The sequence below is a fragment of the Diaphorina citri genome, unplaced genomic scaffold, assembly GCF_000475195.1.
Source record: "Diaphorina citri unplaced genomic scaffold, Diaci psyllid genome assembly version 1.1 scaffold75, whole genome shotgun sequence".
NCBI classification, from domain to species: domain Eukaryota; kingdom Metazoa; phylum Arthropoda; class Insecta; order Hemiptera; family Psyllidae; genus Diaphorina; species Diaphorina citri.
The window spans coordinates 218,491-245,426 of record NW_007377512.1 but is presented as its reverse complement, the minus strand read 5'-3'; the positions used below and the strand labels follow the sequence as shown (position 1 = coordinate 245,426).

Here is a 26,936-nt window from a genome sequence, read left to right as displayed (position 1 = left end):
GGATTTAACACGGGGAACACACTTTGAGGCCAGCAAAACTTTTCCTGTGTTTATTATTTCAGATTTAATTTCTTCGAAGCCAGCCTAGTTAGCTTAGTTGGTAGTGCGTCTGCCTTGTAAGCGCTAGGCCGCGGGTTCGATTCCCGCCCGGGGCGGATTTTATCCTTTGTCCGGAGGAAGATGGTAAACAGTAGGGTTGAAATCAAGATAATTAATAGCCAGCCTAGTCAGCTTAGTTGGTACAATTTTGTTAGAGCTCATTTTGAGGGAGATTTCTTCAGTGGGAGATTTTGTAATCGCGCCAGCCTAGTTAGCTTGGTTGGTGGCGCGTGTGCCTTGTAAGCGCTAGGCCGCGGGTTCGATTCCCGCCCGGGGCGGATTTTATCCTGATGGGATAATGTTCGTTCGCGGACATTGATATGGCCAGCCTAGTTAGCTTAGTTGGTAGTGCGTCTGCCTTGTAAGCGCTAGGCCGCGGATTCGATTCCCGCCCGGGGCGGACTTTATCCTGACGTAATGTTCGTTCTCGGAACGGCTGGCTTTTTCCTATCCTGTCTTCCTTCTCTCTTCGATTTCGGGACGATAAGACCATATTAGCAGTTACAGTTCCCTCTGTCAAACCTCTTAAAAAAAATATATATTCAAAACAAAACGCGAGAACGATATAAGGTCTCAGGGGCAAAGCCCCGGAAGCGCGAAGCGCGACCTTATGCACACCCCGCGAAGCTCCGGAAGCGCGACCGCATGTACACCCCGCGAAGCCCCGGGAGTGCGAAGCGCGACCGTATGCACAATCCCGCGAAGCCCCCAGGAGCGCGCAGCTCGATTGTATACGAGGGAGGGCGAAGCGTGATACTGTAGATATGAGATACGAGTATTCTCACCCATTTAAATGACGAACGTCTAAACATTTATTTTTATTTTAAATTGCAAACAATTTACGAGCAATAAAAATGAAATGCTCAAGCTTCCCGTCTACTGTAACTGTTTTCGCGAAAAACTTAATTTATTGTTATTCTAAAATGAATAAATTAGTATGTCCATGTCCACATGTTCTTTGAACAAAACCGTTTTGGAGTGATTTGTAGTTTTCACATTTTTTCCCTCACAATTTCAAGCAGGGTTTATTTTTCATTGAAAGAGATTTCCTATCGTGTGTGTCGGATATTCATTAATGCATACTTGTAGGTATTTATTAGTTGTATGAATTAAAACATCTCTTCCTCCTCCTCCTCTTCTTCCTCCTCATCATCCTCGTTTATTTCTTTACTATTTTCTTTCTTCAAAGTCGCTGAGGGTGCTACAATAGCGACGGGTTTGGGTTTTCTCTTAACAAGGTTGAGAGGTTCATTGGAATAGTCATCCATACTCATTGAGTGATTCGCTATAATATGATCAAAATCTCGACGAGGTGTTGTGTTCTCTATGTTTGTCTAATGTTTTCTTGTACACATGTTTGTTATATGAATGACCACGTGTTTATCAATAATTTCATTCAAGCGCATGTAGTAAACAAAGAACGCAGGCAGGACACAAGATATTCAACAAGTTTTCTTTCTAACGTACGGACTTGATAAATAATATTTTTAAAACAAAATAAAATCAATTTCAATAATACTGTTCTGTGAGTTTGAATTGTAAAATAAATAAAAATAGCACCAATATTTAATGGAGTTAATTTAGACCGAAAAAAGGTATTAAGAATTTTGAATTGTCGGATAGCACACATCAGACTGAAACATCTAAAAACAAAAGAAACTCAATGGTAAAAATATTGAAAAAAAAAAAACATTGAGAGGAATAATATTTTTTTAAAAATGTTACAAATGCAAAACAATACTAGGATAATCAAAGCCCATGAAAATAAAGGACGATCAATTTAAATTATTATTATTATTATTGTGAAACATTCGAAATGAAACATAATAAATTATAAGAGAAGCGAAAAAATCAATAACAGCGCGAATATAAAATTTGACAAGAAACGATAAAATAATAATAATAAATGCATACGCGCCGGAAATTTCACATTTTAAAAAGAACGCATTATTAAATTTGTTTAAAACAAATTTCCAAGTTTATGAGAAAAACTTTGCGATTACCAAACTCACTCTTCAGTGTTTAATAGAGAGGACTTGGCTTGGATATGGATATTGGATGATAATGATATAGTAAGCATGTATTGTGTTTGTGTCTACGGTCCTCTACAACTAAAAGGTAGAACTAGCTCTACGTATTACAAGCATACAAACCGACAATCATCACCTAATACAATGATGATGATATTTTCTCATCACCCCGAACATACACCATAACTATCATAAGCACTTAAGTATATGAAGTAAGTAGGTACTTACATACTTGAGCATAAATACCGGGACTTACCTATGGTTGTGATCTGAGAGGAGTTCTTGTTTAGGACCAGGGGTAACTATGGCAGGATGGGAATGAGGACTTAGCCCAGGGTGTGCTGCCATCAAACTCGTAGGCGAAAATCTATAAAAATCACTGTGGAGAGAAAAAAAAGCACAAGAATAAAAATCTTTACAAAGTAATAGAAATAGAAAACAATTCACACTGAAATATTGGATACTCGAGTGTGGTGATTAATGGAGGAGTTGCAAGTGGGAAAAATTATAAATAAATGGTCGATTCCTATGTAAAAAGTTGGGAAAAATCCAAATCTGAGGTCAAAACTCCGAAAAAACAACTGTAAAAGGTCGAAAATTCAATTTTTATAATGAAAAAGTTCAAAGATTTGTGACGTCAGACTTAACGCAAGTTAACATAAAAAAAAAAAGATGTAAAAAGTTTTGTCAAAGATCTAATCCTGATGTAATGTTAATAAAATCTCAATAATATGGTAGCCACTTTGGTCAATTCCATTAATAATACATACTATGCTTCGAACTAACGGTCAGGTTGTCTAATGCATAATTATGTAATATGTATAAGTATATTGTATAACTACAGTACAATCCCAAATAGTTTGTTCACATGATACCCAAATTTCAGCTGATTTGTTGTGTTATTAACAACATTGCTTCATCCAAACCCAGTAGATATCAATATCGAACGGAGAGCATTTTACATATGTAAATGCCTACTTGCCTATTTTGTACAAGAAATAATTATGTTAGAGAAGAAGAGAGAGAGAAAAAAGGTAAATAAAAACAAGTCAAGGCGATTTCGCTTACCCGTCGTCCTAAAATTTGGTTAATGGCTGCACTTTCTTTTAATGTACATTCAGCTACAACTTTTGCCCTCATTTCTTTCATATACAACATAAACGCATTTAATGGTTTCTTTATGTGAGGTTTCTTTTTATCTGTGAACAAATAGAGAGGCATTACATTAGAGCTGCTATCAACTATTGGTACTTTTCCCTTCTTGGATAGGCATGGGTGTAAAATAATGTGCCTTGAAGTAGGTAATGCGAAAGCTGTGCCGAGATGCAATCTTTCTTTTTTACACTGGCATAGAGGAGATAGGTATGTTTTGAACAGGTGGCTGTGGCTAATGGTTAATAAGAGTGTGCCTAATCCTCATACTCTTCTTCTGCTTCTTCGCCTTTTCCCAAATTCAGACGGAGTCGGCGTTTTCCGTCAGCCTCTTAATCAGCCCTAGGGTGATTGCTTTGGGCTGACATTTGGTTTTGGCTACAAACATTTTACGAGTGGAAATTTTTATTTCGCACTCAGCCTTTGCTATTTAGCACAGGCTGAGTGCGAAGTTTTAACCCTCTCTTGAAACCAATTTATTCATTTGTACATCAAATGATTTTGTGTTATCAGGTTATAGGTTAGCACTATTTCTAATCCAGATGAATGATACTTACCATTACTATTACTATTATTATTACTATCAGGTTATAGGTTAGCACTATTTCTAATCCAGATGAATGATACTTACCATTACTATTACTATTATTATTACTATGGGATGACTCTTGAGATTTTGTGTTATCACTATTGTTATTTGAAGAGGAAGAATTTTTATGTTCATTGTGATGCGACCTGAAACAGAAAGAAATAATTACCTATAGTCTAGACTAGTCTAGAGTGAAATTGAACTGAAAATAAACAATAACAGGATTGACATTCATTATTAGGCCTATCTATCTTTCTGTTAATGATAGTAATATATTTGGTAAATAAATAAACATTGAAAATCGTGTATTATTGTACCACAAAAGTTGTAATTTATTTTATATACATATGTATATTTCCTTGAATGATTGGATTTTTATACTGCATTGGTTCCTTCTTTTCTCTTCCTAGTAAATCTAAATGAGTAGTATAATTATAAACTATAACATAGAATATAAAGTAATTAAAAGTGACGTGTCGAGTAACATATTTCTTTGTTCCAAAGTTCAAGGAAGAACCAGAAATAAAAATGAGATGATAGGAGGCGGAAGGCAGGGAGAGAAGAAAATAAAAAAAGAGGAAAAAATATATTATTTTTCAAAGTTTCCATTTTCGTATTGAGATAAGAAATGGGAAAAGAAAGAAAAGAGCAGAAGAACTTAACAATGGAAAAAGAAAGAGATTTTTTTTCAAGCAAGAAAAAGTTAAATTTTCAGTACAAGAGAAAAAAGTGCTGACATTTTTTTCTTTTCCTTCACAAATAATTGAACCTCACATTGCTTGAGGGCACCTATTTTCCTTCCTTGTTTATGTCTAAGGTAAAAATAAAAAGAATGCCAACGAAGACCAGACTATGAAGGTATAATATCACTGTGTTCAATGTTCATAACGCCAAGACTATTATCATTTCCTAGCACTCAAATCAAACGAAACCTTCATCTTTTTGTATATGACAAGGTGTCCACACCAAAATGTGAAAATCAAATTCCACTCTATTACCTTCGAATCCATGGAAAAACCTGGGAAATAAACCCCAGCGATACCTACAATAGACTATAAATATAATAATACTAATAATAATGATGATAACAAATAAATAGTAATAATAATACATATCAACTTGGTTATTAAATAAATAAAAGAGAGAAAAGTAATTTAAATCTTTCCCCTTCAAAACATACGAAGAAGCAAGAATAAAAAAGGCAACTTTACAATGTTATATTGTAATGAAAGTTGAGATACATTCTTTCAGGCAAGTGAAGGGGCATTGCAATTGAAGAGGAGAAGGGTATTTTGACCTTATTAAAATTAATATCATTAATACCTCCTAATTGAAATGCAATTGCTGTGAAGGCAAAAAAAATCATTTTATTTAATGGACTAAACTCGATTTTCCAATTTGCTTTTTTTTACAAATTAGCGGGAAATCCCATGATAACTATTTTATTTTATCTAATATTATTTGGAACAATATTGAGCTAGGATTGTTTCATTTGGATCATATAGGTTCAAGTACATAATATTATACCTACACTATCAGATAGGTACTTGTACATTAAATCATAATAATAATAATAATAATAATAATAATAATAAAGAAAGAAAGAAAGTGATTACGCAATTATAATAATAAAAGAAGATTTGATAGAAATTTATATACATATTATTAAATTTTCAATTGTGTGTTCTTCATTATATTTATCATCATGACCAAAAAAAAACCTCTTGTCCAATATTTTTACAACAATTAAAACTACACGACATCAACAGAACACATGAGGATACTCATGTACAACATTGACTTTAATTAAATTCTATTCCAGTTGAAATGTCAACACTTTAGCCCGAAACCAAAACAACACAGTGATAGGACCACACAGCTTCATCATATTCATACAACATAATTATTGCCTCACTAAAGCAAAAATGTAGTCTAAAAATAATGAGTATCTAGGCGCACGGCAGTGCGCCAGGCCAAGTTCCGGCCTCAGCACGCCAGTGTGTATATTACACGGAACATTTCGAGCCATTTTTACCCCTATCATAACTCCGTTAATTTTTGGAAATTTGGACCATATGTTAAGCTATACTTGCTTATTATGCCTGCGAAATTCCGAAGTTCTAGATTTAAAGGAAGGAGTAGAAAAGGGGCCTAGAAAATCGCCTATTTTAAGAATGACTGACTCACTCATCAAAATTATGAAGCACTTCCTGATGTCGTAGAAACTTGAAGAAACTTGGCAGGATGGTAGGTCTTGATGAGTAAGTAAAGGGAAAAATCTGAAATTGGACAAAAGTTGCACTGGGCTCCGCCCAGAGGCGGATTTATTACGGATTCCCTCATCAAAATTATGAAGCACTTCCCGATGTCGTACTGTCGTAGAAACTTGAAATTTGACAGGATGGTAGGATTGGTAGGCCTTGATGAGTAAGTAAAGGGAAAAATCTGGAATTGGGCAAAGCCTACGCTACGTTGCGTCGCGTCGTACGTATAGAAATGAAAATGACAATAATAATAATAATTTAATAAATAAAAGCAACGGGCGTACCTATAGAAAAAAAAAGGAAAGAAAGCAGAAAAATAAATCAGTCTTATATTTCATTTAGAAATATTTTCTCATCTCCCTACATTTCATTTCACTGAGCTCTCCACATTTCCTTCATCTGGGTTTGGAAAAATCTTTTAATGATTTTCATTTTTGAATTCCTTTTCATATAGCAAACTTATTCTCACCCCTTTATTCCCGTACGACTTTTTCCCCTTTTCTTTTCATTTTCTATCAAATATATTTTCTGTTTCAAGTGTGTAACATTTATTATGTCGCACAATATTCTCTCTCTCTCTCTCTTCATTTTCAACGGATGAATCATGTAAGTTAAGTCACATAGGTAAACTGAGATTTCAGAAATATGTATGTAAAAAGGGGGGATCCCAAGGTTCTAATTTTGTTCTTCTTCATGTAAGTTAAGTCACATAGGTAAACTGAGATTTCAGAAATATGTATGTAAAAAGGGGGGATCCCAAGGTTCTAATTTTGTTCTTCAAATTTCAAATTATTTATCTACTACTATCCTAATAATAATAAAAATCTTGGATGCCAAACATTTTCATGCACAAGTGTACAATGAGATAACTATAGGTATAATGGTATAATGATATTTACCCTGTTATTATTGAGTTGGCTTTATCAGTTCGATTTCTACTGGATGCAAGGTGCGATAATTTGTTAGAATGGAGGGTGCTATTCTGTATACTAATACTAAGTGCATCCGCATAATCTTTCAAACTATCTCCAGTAGCAGTATTGCCATTCAGTTTCATACTATCATGCCACTTGACCATCTGCCAGAATCTCTGTTGTGCAAGATACGTTGACAACTCAGTAGGTGATGTTGCCAGAATTCCATTATTATTATTATTGTTGTTGTTGGACGTTGGATCATAAGCTCTGTTTAGTAAACTTCCCATGTATAGGGTGGTTAAGAAGTTTGGATCACTCACAGCAAGGTTGGATACCATGGAGTAGACACCTCCATAGATAGGATGTTCTTCACCCTTTATACTCTGTTCATTGTTATTTCTCTCCATCATCTCTTCCGAAAATTTATATATAACGAGATGTTGTGTCAACTTATGTTGAAGACTCGAAAATTAAGAGTTAAGAGTGAAACATTAGATTTCCAATGGAAATAAAATCCGGATTCCATGGACTCAAGTATCTGGATTCGATGGATTTGAAAATCAAATTCACTTTTTTGTCAAAGTGAATCTGGATTCGACGGATTCATTAGATTCAAACAGTACCTAAAACCTAAAATACCCCTTTTCTTGTAGCCTACCAGTTCAAAAATTTACTTTTACATAGGTATTAATTTATTTTCGCTACAGCTATGTGGTAACATTGATGGAATAATAAATCAGACATATTTTGATTCGACCCAAGTGAGCCGCCCTAATCCTGATTCCATGGACTCAAGTATCTGGATTCGATGGATTTGAAAATCAAATTCACTTTTTTGTCAAAGTGAATCTGGATTCGACGAATTCATTATAGATTCAAACAGTACCTAAAACCTAAAATACCCCTTTTCTTGTAGCCTACCAGACTACCAGTTCAAAAATTTACTTTTACATAGGTATTAATTTATTTTCGCTACAGCTATGTGGTAACATTGATGGAATAATAAATCAGACATAATCAGACATATTTTGATTCGACCCAAGTGAGCCGCCCTTTTTACAGGTAGGTGGGTTATACTCCACGCTTTACTACATATACTCCTTGTTGTAGCACTCAGCCTCGTCTGAACAATTATACTGTGTGTTATTAGATAATTATTATGAATTAGAAACCCTCAGCAATATGAGTTTCACGAAAAGATAAATAAATTGCATTCAAACTCACCCTGTATTGCTAATGGTGCAGAAGAAAATCTCAGTCCTATGGGAGGGGTAAGAAGATTTCCAAAGGAAAATCCTATTTATTTGACAAACGTAAGGCTTTTTTTTCTTCCGAAATAATCGTTCATTTTTTTTATTTTTTTTTCTTCCAAACTCACCCTGTATTGCTAATGGTGCAGAAGAAAATCTCAGTCCTATGGGAGGGGTAAGAAGATTTCCAAAGGAAAATCCTATTTACCTATTTGACAAACGTAAGGCTTTTTTTCTTCCGAAATAATCGTTCATTTTTTTTTTTTTGAGGGGTAAGAAGATTTCCAAAGGAAAATCCTATTTACCTATTTGACAAACGTAAGGCTTTTTTTCTTCCGAAATAATCGTTCATTTTCTTTTCTTCTTTCCTTCCTTTTTAATATTCCCGGGAAGAATAAAATAGGATTGCCATTTTTCAAACTACCAAAAAGTGATCGTACTTTACTTCTCGAATTTGGAAAAAAAAATCATAGCTAAATATTAGTGAACGACTAGTGCTTCTCCCTTTCATGTGTAGTTCAGTGAACTATACATATACAATTAACTCTGAAAAGGATAGCCCCGAAAGGCCGCACAAGGAAAAAATCTAATAAGACAACTTCCTTTAAGTATTGATGATTTTTATTTCGTTAAAATCGGACTAACAGTTTGAGCAATGAGCAAACAAACAATTCCTTTTTAATATTCCCGGGAAGAATAAAATAGGATTGCCATTTTTCAAACTACCAAAAAGTGATCGTACTTTACTTCTCGAATTTGGAAAAAAAAATCATAGCTAAATATTAGTGAACGACTAGTGCTTCTCCCTTTCATGTGTAGTTCAGTGAACTATACATATACAATTAACTCTGAAAAGGATAGCCCCGAAAGGCCGCACAAGGAAAAAATCTAATAAGACAACTTCCTTTAAGTATTGATGATTTTTTTTTCGTTAAAATCGGACTAACAGTTTGAGCAATGAGCAAACAAACAAACTAAAGCACTAAAGGGAATAATTAATGAATCTCCACTTTGTTGAACGAAGGAGCTGTTCCATATAATGTAGTGAATATGCCACATCCACTAAGTTTAGAGGAGATACTTCACGCAAGTACATACATAAGGTCTGCCGCTGCTGCACTTTCAGTAGCGATGCCGCTTGAAAATGATATTGCCATCTCACGACTCACATTCTAGGAGACCCAAGTCGATGTCGAAAGTAATGCATGTTGAGCATAGGAGGCGTCCAAAACTACAGGACAACGGATTTCCCCCAAAACTTCTGAAATATTCCTTTACAAGTTCACATTCTTCTCCTCCGTACGTAGAACAACTTGACCCCCATCATCATCATCATTTCTCTTACCTACCTACTACTACTTAGTGTTTTTGTTTTTCTTTCTAAACTGAGCATAGGAGGCGTCCAAAACTACAGGACAACGGATTTCCCCCAAAACTTCTGAAATATTCCTTTACAAGTTCACATTCTTCTCCTCTGTACGTAGAACAACTTGACCCCCATCATCATCATTTCTCTTACCTACCTACTACTACTTAGTGTTATTTGTTTTTCTTTCTAAACAGTTTATTTGAGCAACACATTGAATTCCTTCACCCTTCCCCAAACATTTATTTCAGTCTAATCCCTCCTCTCTCATATCAGTTTCACTTACTGACCACTCTGCACCCGTACTCGTATCATTGATGACTTTCCTGGGGCCACCTATTGAGTTTTGTTTGTGTTTTCTATATGAGGGCTCTTTTTTCTCCTTGGATTTTTCCTTTTCTGTATAAAAGGGACTTTTCATAGCCTGGATTTGTGAATGAAACGGATTTGTTCTACTCTTACAGATTCTAGTATGTTGTATGATGTATTGTATTTGACTTACCAGGATGCGGCTACCTGAGTCATATCAGGACTAAGTATGGGGTAAGGATATTGTCCGGCAGAGAATGGGTACATACTCGGCCTTGATAATCCTGCAACACAAAAACAAGGGCTGTTAGTTAAATATAAACTCAGTTGGGTATTTTACACATCACACAAATGAAAACGTTTTCCACACCAAGAAGCAAGATGTAACTCATGCCAGCCTGGTAACGCGTCTGGCTTGTAAGGGCGGATTTTATCCTGAAAAGGTTCGTTCTCGGAACGGCTGGCTTTCTCCTATCTTGTCTTTCAGCTCTCTTCGCTTTCGGGACGATAAGACCTTAGCAGTTAAGAGTTCCCTCCATCAAAATTATTTAAATAATAATAATCATAAAATGTAACTCGTAGACTAGTATAGTAGGTACCTGATAAGCCTAGTCATAATGATAAACTGTATGAGTACTATTCCTTAAGCTGTAATCCACACATAATCACATCGACTTGATCGACTATGTGTGGACATAGCTTTACAATCAATCTTTACATATTATGTAGATGTAAATAACTATGTGTACGTATATCTACACATCACATTGACATAATCACATCGACTTGATCGACTATGTGTGGACATAGCTTTACAATCAATCTTTACATATTATGTAGATGTAAATAACTATATGTACAATTGTACATATATATCTAATATCTACACATCACATTGATAGTGAGGGTGTCAACTGAAATCATTGTTAGTAAAAACATATACATTGTGCTAACTGGAATTTGGCCTGCGATGCTAATTCACATCGGATACTTTTACTTTAGTACCTCTTAAGTACATAAAGGGGGAAAAATAGCATTTTCTACACTACCTATCTCTGTAGATTCGATAGTGAGGGTGTCAACTGAAATCATTGTTAGTAAAAACATATACATTGTGCTAACTGGAATTTGGCCTGCGATGCTAATTCACATCAGATACTTTTACTTTAGTACCTCTTAAGTACATAAAGGGGGGAAAATAGCATTTTCTACACTATCTATCTCTGTAGATTTTTTCTTCTAAATTCTACTCCTATCCTTTAGAAATTACGAGGGAATACTTCTATGGAATTGATTAAAGTTTTCTTCTAAATTCTACTCCTATACTTTTGAAATTACGAGGGAATACTTCTAATGGAATTGATGAAAGTTTTCTTCTAAATTCTACTCCTATCCTTTAGAAATTACGAGGGAATACTTCTATGGAATTGATTAAAGTTTTCTTCTAAATTCTACTCCAATCCTTTTCTTTCCTCTCCGTCGTATTTCATTCTATTCCTATTGGTCACTCCCATAGCAACGTAAATTCTACTCCAATCCTTTTCTTTCCTCTCCGTCGTATTTCATTCTATTCCTATTGGTCACTCCCATAGCAACGCTCTCTCTCTCTCTTCTCTCTTTTTCTCTCTCTCTTCCTCTCTCTCTTTCAGTATTTTTCATCTTCAATGATTACAAATATTTACTTACTTTACTTTTCTTCGCTTAATTTTCTCAACTTGGTCAAAAAACAACTTCTTTTTCAGAAGGGGGTTTATGTTTCCGGAAATTTCACATTTTAAAAAGAACGCATTATTAAATTTGTTTAAAACAAATTTCCAAGTTTATGAGTAAAAACATATACATTGTGCTAACTGGAATTTGGCCTGCGATGCTAATTCACATCGGATACTTTTACTTTAGTACCTCTTAAGTACATTAAGGGGGAAAATAGCATTTTCTACACTATCTATCTCTGTAGATTCTAAAAAGGAAATGAAAAACACACTTCTTCATGTAATTTACTTATGTTATCGAAAAGATCTAAATGAAAGGATAGATAGACACAACACATTGCAAAGGTAGGCAAAACGTATACCCCAGTAAAATCCTAACTCGACAGTTTTTTCACAAAGAGATAAAAAAATGCAAGCCTTTAACAATAGTGATCTGATTGTAACGCCATGGAAACTGTCTCTAGTGAGCAGGCCAACAAGTACTTGAATAGTAATGTCATCTCTAGATATTAAAACCATGCTGCAAAAGCCTACCTCACAAATCCTAACTCGACAGTTTTTTCACAAAGAGATAAAAAAAATGCAAGCCTTTAACAATAGTGATCTGATTGTAACGCCATGGAAACTTTCTCTAGTGAGCAGGCCAACAAGTACTTGAATAGTAATGTCATCTCTAGATATTAAAACCATACTGCAAAAGCCTACCTTATGTTAAGTGATTACAAAATGGCAACGTTTCGGCCGTGCTTAATCTGTTGAAAGTTAACGAGAGAGAACAACCTATATCACTTGATCAGAATCTCGATAATTCTCAAGGTGTAAAGAGTCTTGTGTGTATGTGTGCAGATTTCATACTGTAGGGATAGATTAGCTTAATCTGTTGAAAGTTAACGAGAGAGAACAACCTATATCACTTGATCAGAATCTCGATAATTCTCAAGGTGTAAAGAGTCTTGTGTATGTGTGTGTGCAGATTTCATACTGTAGGGATAGATTAGTAGGTAGGTATAGGACATGATCTTATCATGTGCGAAAAACCTGGAGGAAGGAAAAGTGTGATGTGGTGGATAAGATATACTATAGACTGTTGTGTATGTACATACGTTCATTTATCATGTGCGAAAAACCTGGAGGAAGGAAAAGTGTGATGTGGTGGATAAGATATACTATAGACTGTTGTGTATGTACATACGTTCAAATACAATATTATTACATGATATGGCAAAGTAAAGTATTTTTTCGTGTGATGTGGTGGATAAGATATACAATAGACTGTTGTGTATGTACATACGTTCAAATACAATATTATTACATGATATGGCAAAGTAAGGTATTTTTTTATACCTATTACAGAAAATCAAATTTCTGTGAAATCATTAACCCCCTGGTCTATAATTCAAGTGTTTGTTAATCTCGGATTCTCGGAGTAGATTCAGATACAGGTCAACAAACATTTCAACTAGATGTCCTCAGCTCAGCTAGGTACCTACTTAAATAATAACCAGAAAATGTAACTATAATAATAATAAGTATGTACTGAGTAGGATGGAGTGTGTTGTCAATAACAGACAGACGACATGGGGACCATGGCACAGGACAAGCTACAAATTGCACCTTTTCTCATTTTGAAATAAATAAATAAATTTAATTTTCCCTTTTTTTATCATCATTATTATTATCATTACAAACATCTTTATTGACCCTTGGAACGAAATTTAAATCCAAGATCAAAGGCAAAATGCAAAAGGTAGGGTGGGGGGGAGGGGATGTGAAGTTGAAATAAAAAGGTAGAGTGAGAGGAGAGGCATTTGATAGCGCGTAGGGGGAGGAGAAGGACAAATTACATAATTTAAATAATTCAAAAGACATTGTGCCGCCGAAAGGGATAAAAGAATGAGAGACCCCTTCACTTCAAATGTATTTCTAATTTCCTATGTTGTGGCCTCATCAGATGAACAAGCACCAGGACGAGAGAGAAATGAAAGGATAGGCAAACATGAAAGAGAATCAACACAAGATATTTGACACGATTGATATGAACTATGAAGAGAAGAAGAAAATGTACCTACAAGTATGTGTACTTATTATCAACACTTGACAATTGTGTCTAACCCTCTACATGAGTCGGATTCACTGTGGCCTCATCAGATGAACAAGCACCAGGACGAGAGAGAAATGAAAGGATAGGCAAACATGAAAGAGAATCAACACAAGATATTTGATACAATTGATATGAACTATGAAGAGAAGAAGAAAATGTAATACCTACAAGTATGTGTACTTATTATCAACACTTGACAATTGTGTCTAACCCTCTACATGAGTCGGATTCATAATCAATGACGATTTTCTCCCAAATTGTTATGAAAATCATTTCTTTTTTAATGTTATAATTTCTCTAGGCTTGCACGCCGGAGGTCCCGGGTTCAACTCCCGGTGGGGGCGACGTTTTTTTCGGCTCTGTGCTTGGAGTTCGGTGTGCACTCAGCCTTGAGGACAATCTAGTATCTACTTTAATCTAGCGACCAGTGGCGTCATTACCAGTGTAAAAAGACTATTAAAGTATGGAAATTGATTGCAAAGGAGACACTTAGTAATGCGGGGATATCCACAAAAAGTTGTAAAATAGCTTTGCTTAAACATTAATTATTTCAGATTCTTGTTCTAATCTTGTAGAATGTCTATTAGTATGTTACAAGAATAGAAATATTATTACAAACTCGCCTCTAATTCCTCAAAAGGAAGTAAAGGACCGACCGTGTTAGGAGAAGTATTAATATCAGTGGTATATGCAGAACCACGAAATAAACAAACCCATACAATACGACGAGTATACGTACGATACTTGCTCATTAAAATTTTTATCAAATAAAAGAAAAGTCCTAGAGGATTCTTTTTTTAGAACATTTTATTATTTTTGTCTGAGAAAATAAATAATTGGTACGGATTTATATTAACCAGTGGTGGATCCATAGGACTTTCCCTCTTATTAAACTGAATATTCAGTGGTGTGTTGACAACCATGGAGATTGGAAATAGATTACTAAAACCTTCAGAGATTGCGGCCAGATTACTAGAACTATTAGAAACCATGGAGATTTTTTTTCTTTAAGAGGTTTGACAGAGGGAACTGTAACTGCTATGGTCTTATCGTCCCGAAATCGAAGAGAGAAGGAAGACAGGATAGGAAAAAGCCAGCCGTTCCGAGAACGAACATTATCCCATCAGCTTAGTTGGTAGGATAAAATCCGCCCGGGCGGATTTTATCCTACCAACTAAGCTAACTAGGCTGGCAAAAAAGATCTTTTATTTTCACTGCCCTGACGCAAAGACCAGTCCCTATAATATTTGGTTCATCTACTACACCTCAAAGTTTCCTTTTTTTGTTTTTTTTTTTTTTTTTTTTTTTTTTTTTTTTTTTTTTTTTTTTTAAGAGGTTTGACAGAGGGAACTTTAACTGCTATGGTCTTATCGTCCCGAAATCGAGGAGAGAAGGAAGACAGGATAGGAGAAAGCCAGCCGTTCCGAGAACGAACATTATCCCATCAGGATAAAATCCGCCCCGGGCGGGAATCGAACCCGCGGCCTAGCGCTTACAAGGCAGACGCACTACCAACTAAGCACTACAAGGCAGACGCACATTCCTTAAAGACGAGGTTTTTATTATTATTATTATTATTATTATTTTTCAATAGAAATACCTACATGAGATGTAGGTATATGTAAATATTCCGATCAACTGGCATCATGTTTGGCCCACACCACTAGTTATTACACCGCAAAGTTTCTGAAGAGGATCTCTCGACTTGTACATGTTATTATATGGAACACGTGACCCGCCCTGTGCAATGACACACGACACACACTATATACAGAGTCAGCTACATTCATATCTTATCCACAGCGCAGAGAGAAAGCCGACATTTTGGCTATTATGCTTATAACATTCCAAGCCCAACATATTGAGAACATTTATGTTGATGGGGCCACAACTTTTAACCGGCCACAGGGCGGCAGGCCCTGGTCTCAACTTCATTAGAGCGTTTTTGCAACCAAAATTAGCGTCCTGTCAATTGAACTCTTTCATATTATTAGCAGAAACGAGTTTTCGCCAAATAACATTAAAGAGTCCAGTTAACGGGACGAGACGCTAATTTTGGTTGCAAAACATATGTAGCTATATTTTCTTAAATTGGAAACCCCCAACTTGTGACACAGCAACTTGTCATAAATAACTGAGTACTTACAGTAAAATTATGGAGCTTAGAAGTCTAAAGCTTCAGTAGAAAAAAGTCCCTGCTAATCGTTCAGACTCGGAGTGTAGTTTTTCTTTTACACACCCTGTATAAGATTTCTTTTGTAAATTGGAGGTTTCACTAATTATAATTGCACTATGAGTATCCTCCCTCCCTTTCCACGGTAAATAAGAGTCAAAGGAAGAAATGATGGATTTTATTCGAAAGAAAAAACTTTTCAAACTCATTTCAAGCCCAACTTTTGCCCAACCTATGCTATCAAAAAATGTTGATACACACTACATCTTTCGTAGACTATTCGTTTCGTTAATCGTTTAGTAATATTACCTAAGATGTGCCTATAACGTATCAAGCTAAAAATTCTAATGCTGGGATATTACAACATAGGTGCATCAGTCATCTCCACTACTAATGATGTTTATTAGTGGATGTGACATATTTACCACCTCGCTGTGGTATAGATATACTCCTGGCATTGAATTATTCTGTGTACAATGAGTTCAACAGTAGGTACTCAAAGCTCTTCTTAGTATAATAAGTTATTTCCCATTCATTTACATTACAACTATATGTAATGTAGTAAGTAGGCTTATTAACGCTAAGCATCGTCATTAAATCGCTAATAACAGGTTTAATTGTGTGTTGTGTGAATTAATTAGATAATAATTACACATGCACCGCCCACTCTCTCACAAGTGTAAACTAAACATTATGTTATAATGCATTTCCTTCCTAATGTTAACAATAACTTCTCTCTATGTATCCTTTACTATTGTCTTACTTGCTCTGGAGTATTCGAATTATTTATTATACATATATGTAAGTACTCGTATAGTGAAGTACAGGTATAATGTATAACAAGCTCAAGGGGACACCTGACGTTAACACAGAGGAATAGGAGGCAACAACATTTAGCAGCGTCTTTTCACATTAATACATATTGTAAAACCTCAACATATTTAAACAAACAATAGTCTTTTACTATGAAAGAACCAGTCTTCATTCTCTTTATTGTATAATGATTTCTGGGTACTCAGGTATCCCTTAGACTTAGACCTTATATCACCCGAAATGTTCGGGTAAGACCCTGGTACCCGAGTATCTCTATCAGATACGCCATTACATGTAAGTATAGCCGGGTCAAATCTTGATAATATATTAATTTCAAAGCCAATGTTCCATTACACCTGTACATAACACAAAAAGGTCTTTACTTGATAGTCATATAGGTTTTACAAGACTTCTTACACATAGGTACAGTAGAACCTCGATTATAACAACTAATTGGGACCAAGGGTATTTGACAATATCGAGGTTCTGTATAAAAGTTGAAATAATCGTAATAGGGCCAAATTTAATGTGTGTGTGTGTGTGTGTGTGTGTGTGTGTGTGTGTGTGTGTGTGTGTGTGTGTGTGTGTGTGTGTGTGTGTGTGTGTGTGTGTGTGTGTGTGTGTGTGTGTGTGTGTGTGTGTGTGTGTGTGTGTGTGTGTGTGTGTGTGTGTGTGTGTGTGTGTGTGTGTGTGTGTGTGTGTGTGTGTGTGTGTGTGTGTGTGTGTGTGTGTGTGTGTGTGTGTGTGTGTGTGTGTGTGTGTGTGTGTGTGTGTGTGTGTGTGTGTGTGTGTGTGTGTGTGTGTGTGTGTGTGTGTGTGTGTGGTGTTAATTCATTAGTACCTGAATAGCAAGCAACCTTTTGTAATCAATCAAAATCCCACCGACTCAAAATATTGCCCACAAGAATAAAATTATTTCATGGAAAATATTAAAATCTAGGAAATGTGAATCCAAATACTATGTCCAAGTCAAAGACACACCTCATTAATGATTATTATGTTTACATAATTTATTATAATGGGTAGATTAGAAAACAAAACCTTTGAACAAAGGAACAGTTTTCGCTCATACATATATTAGAAGTACATATATTCGTAAAAACTCAGTTGTTTAGAACATTGGAACCAAATTTTCAAGAAAGATATGAACAGGAATTCATATTTTACTCTCTTTAAAATAAATCCATCATTTATTTACCATCACCAGATAAATTTTAAATGCGAAAAAATGCCTTGTTGGTACCTAATCTCATAAAACCGGGTTTTATGAACCAAGTGAGCAAGTGAAAAACAGAAGTTAAGAAGAAAACAAAAATAAAGTTAGTTAGTAACCAGTTAAAATATACGATTAGAATAGAATCCACTAACAAAAGTATTAAAAAAATCCAGGATGAATGTAAAACTAACTGAAACAGTGAGAAATGGAGGCAGTATAGGTCGGGTTGGGTCGGTACTCGGTAGACGTACTACCATGGTAGATATATACAGGAGAAACTAATAAGAGACCATATTAGGATCCATGGGTTCTGATTCCATCCACATCAAAACTTTACTCAAGTAATCCACACAATCAGATGCTGATGGAACATTGGGTTCTTGTACATCTTCCAGATCAATAGTCTCACTCGGTTTAGGGGGGATGTCTGTTTTAAAGTAGATGAATTATGAGGTATATTAACACTAAAAGCTGAAGGAGAAGGATTGTGTTATGAATGATTGGATGTAAAGGTTCAGGTTTAGGTTTAGACGGGGATGTCTGTTTTAAAGTAGATGAATTATGAGGTATATTAACACTAAAAGCTGAAGGAGAAGGATTGTGTTATGAATGATTGGATGCAAAGGTTCAGGTTTAGGTTTAGAGGCATGCAGAGTTAGTGTTCCAGCACCCAAGCATATAATGTAGGGATGTGGGGTGCTCAGACCTGAGGCAGCTAGTAGTCTCTTAATATCTTGGATGGGTGGGGTGGTCCGCCAGTACTCACCGGCGGCCTTATCCAAATGGTAGGGGGGGATACCCATGTGGGCGGGGGGTGGTTGACCAAGGGGATCTCCATTGTGAACGAAGAACGGGTGTCCAGCACCGAGACCGATCTTGTCAAAAAAAAAACTAAAAAAAAAAAAAAAAAAAAAAAATCGTGTAAGACCTATAATTTACTTCGTTCAATGATGTCTAATTTTTCCAATAAACCATATTTACATTACAGAATTTGAGGGAAGTCCTGATTCATTTTCCTCTCATTTATGCACCACCCTGTTCCCTGTACATACATATGTATAACACACTCACACCCATGATATGACGTCATGTTTCCCCCTATACACTGATTAGCCCACTTCACTGCAAATGCAAAGGCTGTAATTAGAATCAAGAGTAATTCATTCTTTCTGATTAGCGTCATCAACGTAAAACCTAATTATTACGCCACCAGCCTGTAATAAACTCGAGTTGGTAAGTTAGCCTTCCGGTTCTCATGAAAGTGGTGGTTAATGAGCTAATTTACTACTTGAGAGCCTCTATGTCATAAAACCCATGAAACTACAAACAGAACCTACAATACATGGTTGAAAGTTGCCATACTTTTTTTTTTTAGTTTTCAATCAAAAGGGACGGACGAAGTCTGAATAATAAGTGTGAGCAAGTTGAGAAAATGGGGACTATAGAGAAAATCATGAGAAATAACATGAATGAATAGAGATGAGAAGTTTGTCGAATTATGATCCACCATACACAGTAAGAAGCCTACCATTTGCTATAGAACTAGGAGGTAACACGAGCAGTGACTGACAAGAGATACTCAATACCAACAGTACAAAATAACATCAAAGCAGCCATTTGAATTTCGCTCAAAAGAAAATAAATAGAGGTAGTTAGATAAATGTAAAAAAAAAAAAATCCAAATAAATTTCCCCAAAAAAAAAAAAAAAAGAGGGAATTAAAAAAAAAAAAAAAAAAAAAAAAAAAAAAAAAAAACAATGGAAGAACAACAAATATGGTATTTGAAGATTTTAAAATCCTACTCTGGTAAAAAATCAAACACTGCTGATATTAGATTTGTACAGAAAATGCTTGAAACTCAATCCAATCCAACGTGTTGCTAGTTGCAAACCTAATTGAAACAAAATTAGCGAAGATGAAAGAGAGCATAATAATATAATAAATTCCTTGAGTTGATAATGGAGAGCAGGAGAGCAATCTGCAGCTGATTGCAGAAAATAGAACACAACTAGAAAGACGAAACAAGGAAATGAGAAAATTGGAAATTGTTGTCAAGAAAAACGAACTGGAGGGACAAGGCAAAGGGTGGATAGAAAAGCTACAAGGAAAATGCGCATGTGATTCTATAGCCATCTTAAACCCGCCCTCTTCAACAATATAATGAAAATACATACAATCATACATTGTAACTCCCCCTCATCTATATAAAATAAACCTTTCTCTCTCTCGTGTATGAATTTGAGAAAAAGACAAGAAAATCAACATGGAATAACAAGCGATATTAAATATTACCTTTTTCCAAACCGGAAAATTTGAATTTCAATTATTGAAAATGAAAAGCTAGGTTGGTTGGAAATATTGGGTAATAAAAAATACATAGGTGAATATTGAATATTGTAGATATACAAGATGCCCCAGTGTGTGTGTGTGTGTGTGTGTGTGTGTGTGTGTGTGTGTGGTGTTAATTCATTAGTACCTGAATAGCAAGCAACCTTTTGTAATCAATCAAAATCCCACCGACTCAAAATATTGCCCACAAGAATAAAATTATTTCATGGAAAATATTAAAATCTAGGAAATGTGAATCCAAATACTATGTCCAAGTCAAAGACACACCTCATTAATGATTATTATGTTTACATAATTTATTATAATGGGTAGATTAGAAAACAAAACCTTTGAACAAAGGAACAGTTTTCGCTCATACATATATTAGAAGTATTGCCCACAAGAATAAAAATAATTATTTCATGGAAAATATTAAAATCTAGGAAATGTGAATCCAAATACTATGTCCGAGTCAGAGACACACCTCATTAATGATTATTATGTTTACATAATTATAATGGGTAGATTAGAAAACAAAACCTTTGAACAAAGGAACAGTTTTCGCTCATACATATATTAGAAGTACATCATATATTCGTAAAAACTCAGTTGTTTAGAACATTGGAACCAAATTTTCAAGAAAGATATGAACAGGAATTCATATTTTACTCTCTTTAAAATAAATCCATCATTTATTTACCATCACCAGATAAATTTTAAATGCGAGAAAATGCCTTGTTGGTACCTAATCTCATAAAACCGGGTTTTATGAACCAAGTGAGCAAGTGAAAAACAGAAGTTAAGAGGAAAACAAAAATAAAGTCAGTTAGTAACCAGTTAAAATATACGATTAGAATAGAATCCACCAACGAAAGTATTAAAAAAATCCAGGATGAATGTAAAACTAACTGAAACAGTGAGAAATGGAGGCAGTATAGGTCGGGTTGGGTCAGTACTCGGTAGACGTACTACCATGGTAGATATATGTATACAGGAGAAACTAATAAGATGTCGAAAGTAATGCATGTTGAGCATAGGAGGCGTCCAAAACTACAGGACAACGGATTTCCCCCAAAACTTCTGAAATATTCCTTTACAAGTTCACATTCTTCTCCTCTGTACGTAGAACAACTTGACCCCCATCATCATCATTTCTCTTACCTACCTACTACTACTTAGTGTTTTTGTTTTTCTTTCTAAACTGTTTATTTGAGCAACACATTGAATTCCTTCACCCTTCCCCAAACATTTATTTCAGTCTAATCCCTCCTCTCTCATATCAGTTTCACTTACTGACCACTCTGCACCCGTACTCGTATCATTGATGACTTTCCTGGGGCCACCTATTGAGTTTTGTTTGTGTTTTCTATATGAGGGCTCTTTTTTCTCCTTGGATTTTTCCTTTTCTGTATAAAAGGGACTTTTCATAGCCTGGATTTGTGAATGAAACGGATTTGTTCTACTCTTACAGATTCTAGTATGTTGTATGATGTATTGTATTTGACTTACCAGGATGCGGCTACCTGAGTCATATCAGGACTAAGTATGGGGTAAGGATATTGTCCGGCAGAGAATGGGTACATACTCGGCCTTGATAATCCTGCAACACAAAAACAAGGGCTGTTAGTTAAACATAAACTCAGTTGGGTAATGGTACAAAAGAACAAAATAGGGAAGAAATACCCTTTTATTTTTAAATTAAATAAAACAAACTAAGAAACAAACAAAAAACACATTTTCGATATTTTTTTCTTCGTCATTAGTCTCATTATTTGAACACTTTCAATGATCTCTTCCTCTGATAAAGTAGGATTTCCTTGAAAGATGGGGAAAAACCCCCGATTTTTGGAGTTGAAATAATAGAGAATTGATATAATGGAGGTTCTACTGTATCTACAAATGAGTAGGACATAGGACATACTCGTAGGTAGGAAAACCTTTAGCTCTCTAGAGAATAGATCCCCTTCTCCCCTTGACAACAACAAAAGTCGCAAAAAGGAGGTAAAAAAGACACTTTGTACGTTATTTCTCTTTTGTAAGAAACGCATAAGAAGCTAATTATTCTCTCCCAACTAATACCATATACAGAGTGTTACAGTAAAAGAAGACGGGCCGAAGGATTTTGTATCTTTTTAGTTCCTCAAAGCAGAAAAGAGACTTTCATTAAATTTTTCAAAATTTTCGTTTAACACCGGGAGTATATTCAGATAAGAGATAATCCCACTGGCTCAAAAATATTCAAAAAGAGAGCATAAAACTGAAATTACTAAAACCAAAAGAATATTCAGATAAGAGATAATCCCACTGGCTCAAAAATATTCAAAAAGAGAGCATAAAACTGAAATTACTAAAACCAAAAGACCGATCTTGCTAGCCTGAAACACAAGAAAACACAAAACAATCAATATTAGCTATTGATGCTGAGACAAAGTAGCTAATTACTAAAAATTATGTTGATAATATGTATACAAAGCCAAAAAAAAAAAACTTCAAACTGCAACCCTGTATATAACGCAGTAAGCATGATGTATGCATATGCAAGTTTGAAGCATGCTTGAGTTTTCTACTTGCTAATTACATGTGGTGCTACAGTTTCTTCTCTGCCCTCTGTTATAGCGGCCTTACTCCAAATCATTTTCAGTTTCTCTCTTGTTCTCGGCTTTGGGGGACACTTTGGCTTTTGCCTCTCAGCTCTTATTATAACAAGTGCTACATACCTGCCTAATAGTAACACACAAGACAAAGCTCTATGAACCTACATTACAGACTTCCGTGTATAGGCGCCTTACTTTACACCTAGTTATGCAATGTGCATCACATAAAACAGGTATTTTTTGGATTGAATATACACTGTATACATAACTATACTTGCCTGTTTCGCAATTGTAAGGACATCCCTGACATTAAGCACCATATTAGGATCCATGGGTTCTGATTCCATCCACATCAAAACTTTACTCAAGTAATCCACACAATCAGATGCTGATGGAACATTGGATTCTTGTACATCTTCCAGATCAATAGTCTCACTCGGTTTAGATTCAACATCTTCACAAGATTTATCATTGACACCGTGCTTGACCCAATATTTCAAATTAACATCTGTAACTTCCAATCCCAAGTCATGTGATAACCATTGCAACTCCAAGAAGAGTAATCTATCTTCCTCCGAGTGAAGTGTTAGCTCACATGAAGAGCTCAGAATACCAAGTCATGTGATAACCATTGCAACTCCAAGAAGAGTAATCTATCTTCCTCCGAGTGAAGTGTTAGCTCACATGAAGAGCTCAGAATGTCGAAATTTCTAGTGAATGTTTCAGGTCGAACATTTAACCAAGCTTTGTGTAAGAGTGGAAATGCACTTTTGAGATGAAAATCACTGAGGAATGCAGAGACAGATGAGTATTTGGTTTTGTCTATAAGAGCTGAATTTAACACTAGGGATGCATAGCGGATCCTGAATTCACTTGGTACCAAAGAGTTGTCCAAGTTCTTAGCGCCTGTTTTAATTAATTTCACATTAGAATCTGCAGACAGGCAATCTTTATCATCTTTCGGTAGGAACGTGTTGTCACCAGCTAGTAGGATAGCCTTACTGTTCAAGGATAAAGCAGCAGGTACAAATTCTCGATGAAACCACCATGAGAATAGATCAGGTGTTAGGATTCCTACTCCACCTCCAGCATAGATCACAGGCTGACTCAACATATTCACATGTTGTAAACACTTTGGTCTCCAGTGTTTTCCTATAACCAAGAATCTGGTTCTATGACGTCCAGACTTGTTACCCGCTGATAGTAACCAAACCTTCTCATGATGATTATCAAGCGTTTTGTCTGGTAGAGATGTTAGATCAAACTGAAACGCATACAGGAAATAGATCTGATCATCTGAATAACTACTCAGTGTTTCAGAAAACTCTGGGATTGAGTCTGTTTTCAAGCCATAGCGAGACCTCCATGTTCTGATCCAGTCTTTATTAATCTTACTCATCAATTCATCAGAACATTTGAATTTCTTACAAATCAGCAATGCTTTCTTCAATAAAACGGGAACAGATATTTTGTGCAGTTCAATGGCTGCATCTCCTTTTTCTTTTTGATAGCCTGAATACCACTGGTACAAAGCTCTCTCCAAGCTAAGTTCATCCTTTACTTGTATCCTGATGGTGATGTCATTGATAGTGACTTGAGCACTATTAGATGTACACTCAGGTTCTGCTGTAGGTTCACTTGATTTTGCATACTGATGTTCTGCAGCAGTCGTCGGCCCATTTTCAGTGCCTTTGTTATTTTGAGTTTTGACATCTCTTATTACAGGTCTCCTAACCTTTAACTTTTTCTTTTTATTCATTGCATTAATATTTCTACTACTGTTCCAAACACCCATGTATAATTCAAAAAATGATCTACTCTAGGACGTCATGAAGAAAAGTTTATTCTTTATCATATTTTTATAAAAATCTCTAAACATTTAGTCATAGAATAGCAACTAGCATAAAGCTCATTATAATTTTATATGTAGAAATATCATTGCTCATTAATTTGTTATTACTCGAGTACCGACTTGCCTATGAATTACAATTTTTTAAGCAAGCATTTTCTGTAATGAATAAATTAAAAAAAAAAAAAGAAGAATCAACTCTGAAATGATGGTAAATATAGAAACAAAAACTGTAGGTACATCAGTTTTCCCTCTCTTCTTTTTTGAAATCTAATTAAGGAGAATTAAAAAAACGGTGACATTTGTATTCAAAATTTCCACCAGGCTAAAAATATACAAAGGATAACTAAAAGGGACGTAGTTTTTGCCATTCAATTTATAGAAGAGTATAAAAAAATGTTTTCTTTTTTCATGTAGCGAAGAGAAAACGATAAATTTAAATAAATTGTACTTATTATTTAATAAAAGACGAGGGCACTTGAAAAATAATATCAAAAAAGGAGATGGAAAAAAAATTAATGCTATAATTTTCAAGGACTCTCAAGTGTTGAAAGAAAAGTCAAATATTAAAACTGCGCATGCGCTAACATTAAACAAAAGACGTCAATAATTTATTTTATTATGTAAGAAACGAGATTAATATTTTATTATTTTTTAATCGCTAATTTTACTGTGTTTTCATTTTGAATTTTATTAATAGTTTTGTCAGTAACATCAAGAAGAGAATTCCGATTTCATAACTACATGTACCTACTATAATAATAGGTTCAATTGGACTCATAGGCAATGTTGCCAAAGTGATAAAAGGAGGCTAGAACACACAACATCATAGAGTTATATGGAAAAGTTATCAAAGATATACGTTTCAAAATACACACAAGTACCATTAAACAAATAAAAAAAAGCATATTCCCAAATAAATGGTCCCTTTGTTAATTTAGCATACGACACGGTTTTCAAAGGAATAAATATCATATCTCATGGAAATTTTTAACGCCCCCAATTTAAAAAAGGAAAAACTCTCGGACAGAAAGTTGAATGGAAGAAAAAAAATTTAGATGACCAATGAAAGTAATTATTGATTGATTGGAATTTGGAGCTTTCTCATTGGCCAATCAATGGCTATTCCTATCTGAACTGTTTAGAGGAAAGTTCTATACACACTTTAGGTTTATTTTTGAACATTGTTATCTGATTTTATAGAATTACTCTTTTGATTGTTATGTTATTCTTATCATTTTATTAGGAGCTACATATCTTCTCATGTTTTATATTATATGACAGAATACATCCAACTACAGAATGGGCTGTTATGTTTTGACACTTAATTATTACGTAGGTACATAAATACAAGGAATAGGTTTTCTGTTATTAGGTGTTTCATGATCACTAAGACGGTATATTATGTTATGTTAGTTAGGGTTTAGAATGAGGGATCTGGTTTAGATTTCCACACTGTTCCTAGGTAGGGTTTATCAGGATTATTGATTAGTAGAACACAACACTTCACTCTCACCACACTAAATATAAATTAGGGGAATAATTATTTTGGAAATAAATTTCGACAGTCGGAAAATAGCACGCGAAGAACTTGACTGATAGCGCAGATCTTTACAACTGAAACATGAACCAGAGGAGAAACAGAGATATCATGATAATTTTCAACGAGATAGAAAGAGACGACAATACAATTTCGTTTGATGTTGACGCCGACAGTTGAAAAGAGAAAGAGAGAAACTCTGTACCTTTGATGTCTTTTTTCATAGTTCAAAGAGATTTGAAAGCTAGAGGGAAAGCGAGGAGGAGGAGGAGGAGGAGAAAAATAAAAGAGAAAATGATGCTGCCTTTGTAGGGAGAAGAGTGTAGTAGAGATAACGCGAAACGGCTTTGAAGTCTCTGTCTAACGGTACAAGTACACCTAAAATCAATACACCGGTACTCCCCAGAACCTACTTAATGTGCACAAATATTTAGCAACATTTCGACATCACAGGGCAGCCATGCGCCAGGAACTTCCGCTCTGCTGGTATTGCATAATCCTTCTAAAAATTCAATTTAAAATTCTCCTCTATTTACTTTACATACATTTCTCCTGCGCATGCTTCAACTTTTATATTAGGTACATATAATAATACTAATGTTCCCGGCAAAGTCACGTGGTCTGTGTATATTTA

At 35.1% G+C, this 26,936-nt stretch overlaps 1 protein-coding gene across 1 annotated transcript in view; it reads right to left on the bottom strand.

Moving 5' to 3' along the window:
- Positions 1 to 24,924, bottom strand: part of LOC103521547 — a 47,080-nt gene extending 22,156 nt beyond the window's left edge. The window contains exons 1-7 of the mRNA XM_026832208.1: positions 23,600 to 24,924; positions 23,187 to 23,498; positions 18,698 to 18,870; positions 10,170 to 10,260; positions 7,034 to 7,513; positions 3,913 to 4,016; positions 3,198 to 3,328 (exon numbers count right to left, since the gene is read on the bottom strand). Of these exons, the coding sequence (XP_026688009.1) occupies positions 3,198 to 3,328; positions 3,913 to 4,016; positions 7,034 to 7,513; positions 10,170 to 10,260; positions 18,698 to 18,870; positions 23,187 to 23,498; positions 23,600 to 24,708 (2,400 nt within the window). The 5' untranslated portion in view covers positions 24,709 to 24,924. The remainder of the gene's footprint in view (positions 1 to 3,197; positions 3,329 to 3,912; positions 4,017 to 7,033; positions 7,514 to 10,169; positions 10,261 to 18,697; positions 18,871 to 23,186; positions 23,499 to 23,599) is intronic.
- Between the last annotated feature and the right edge of the window lie 2,012 nt (positions 24,925 to 26,936).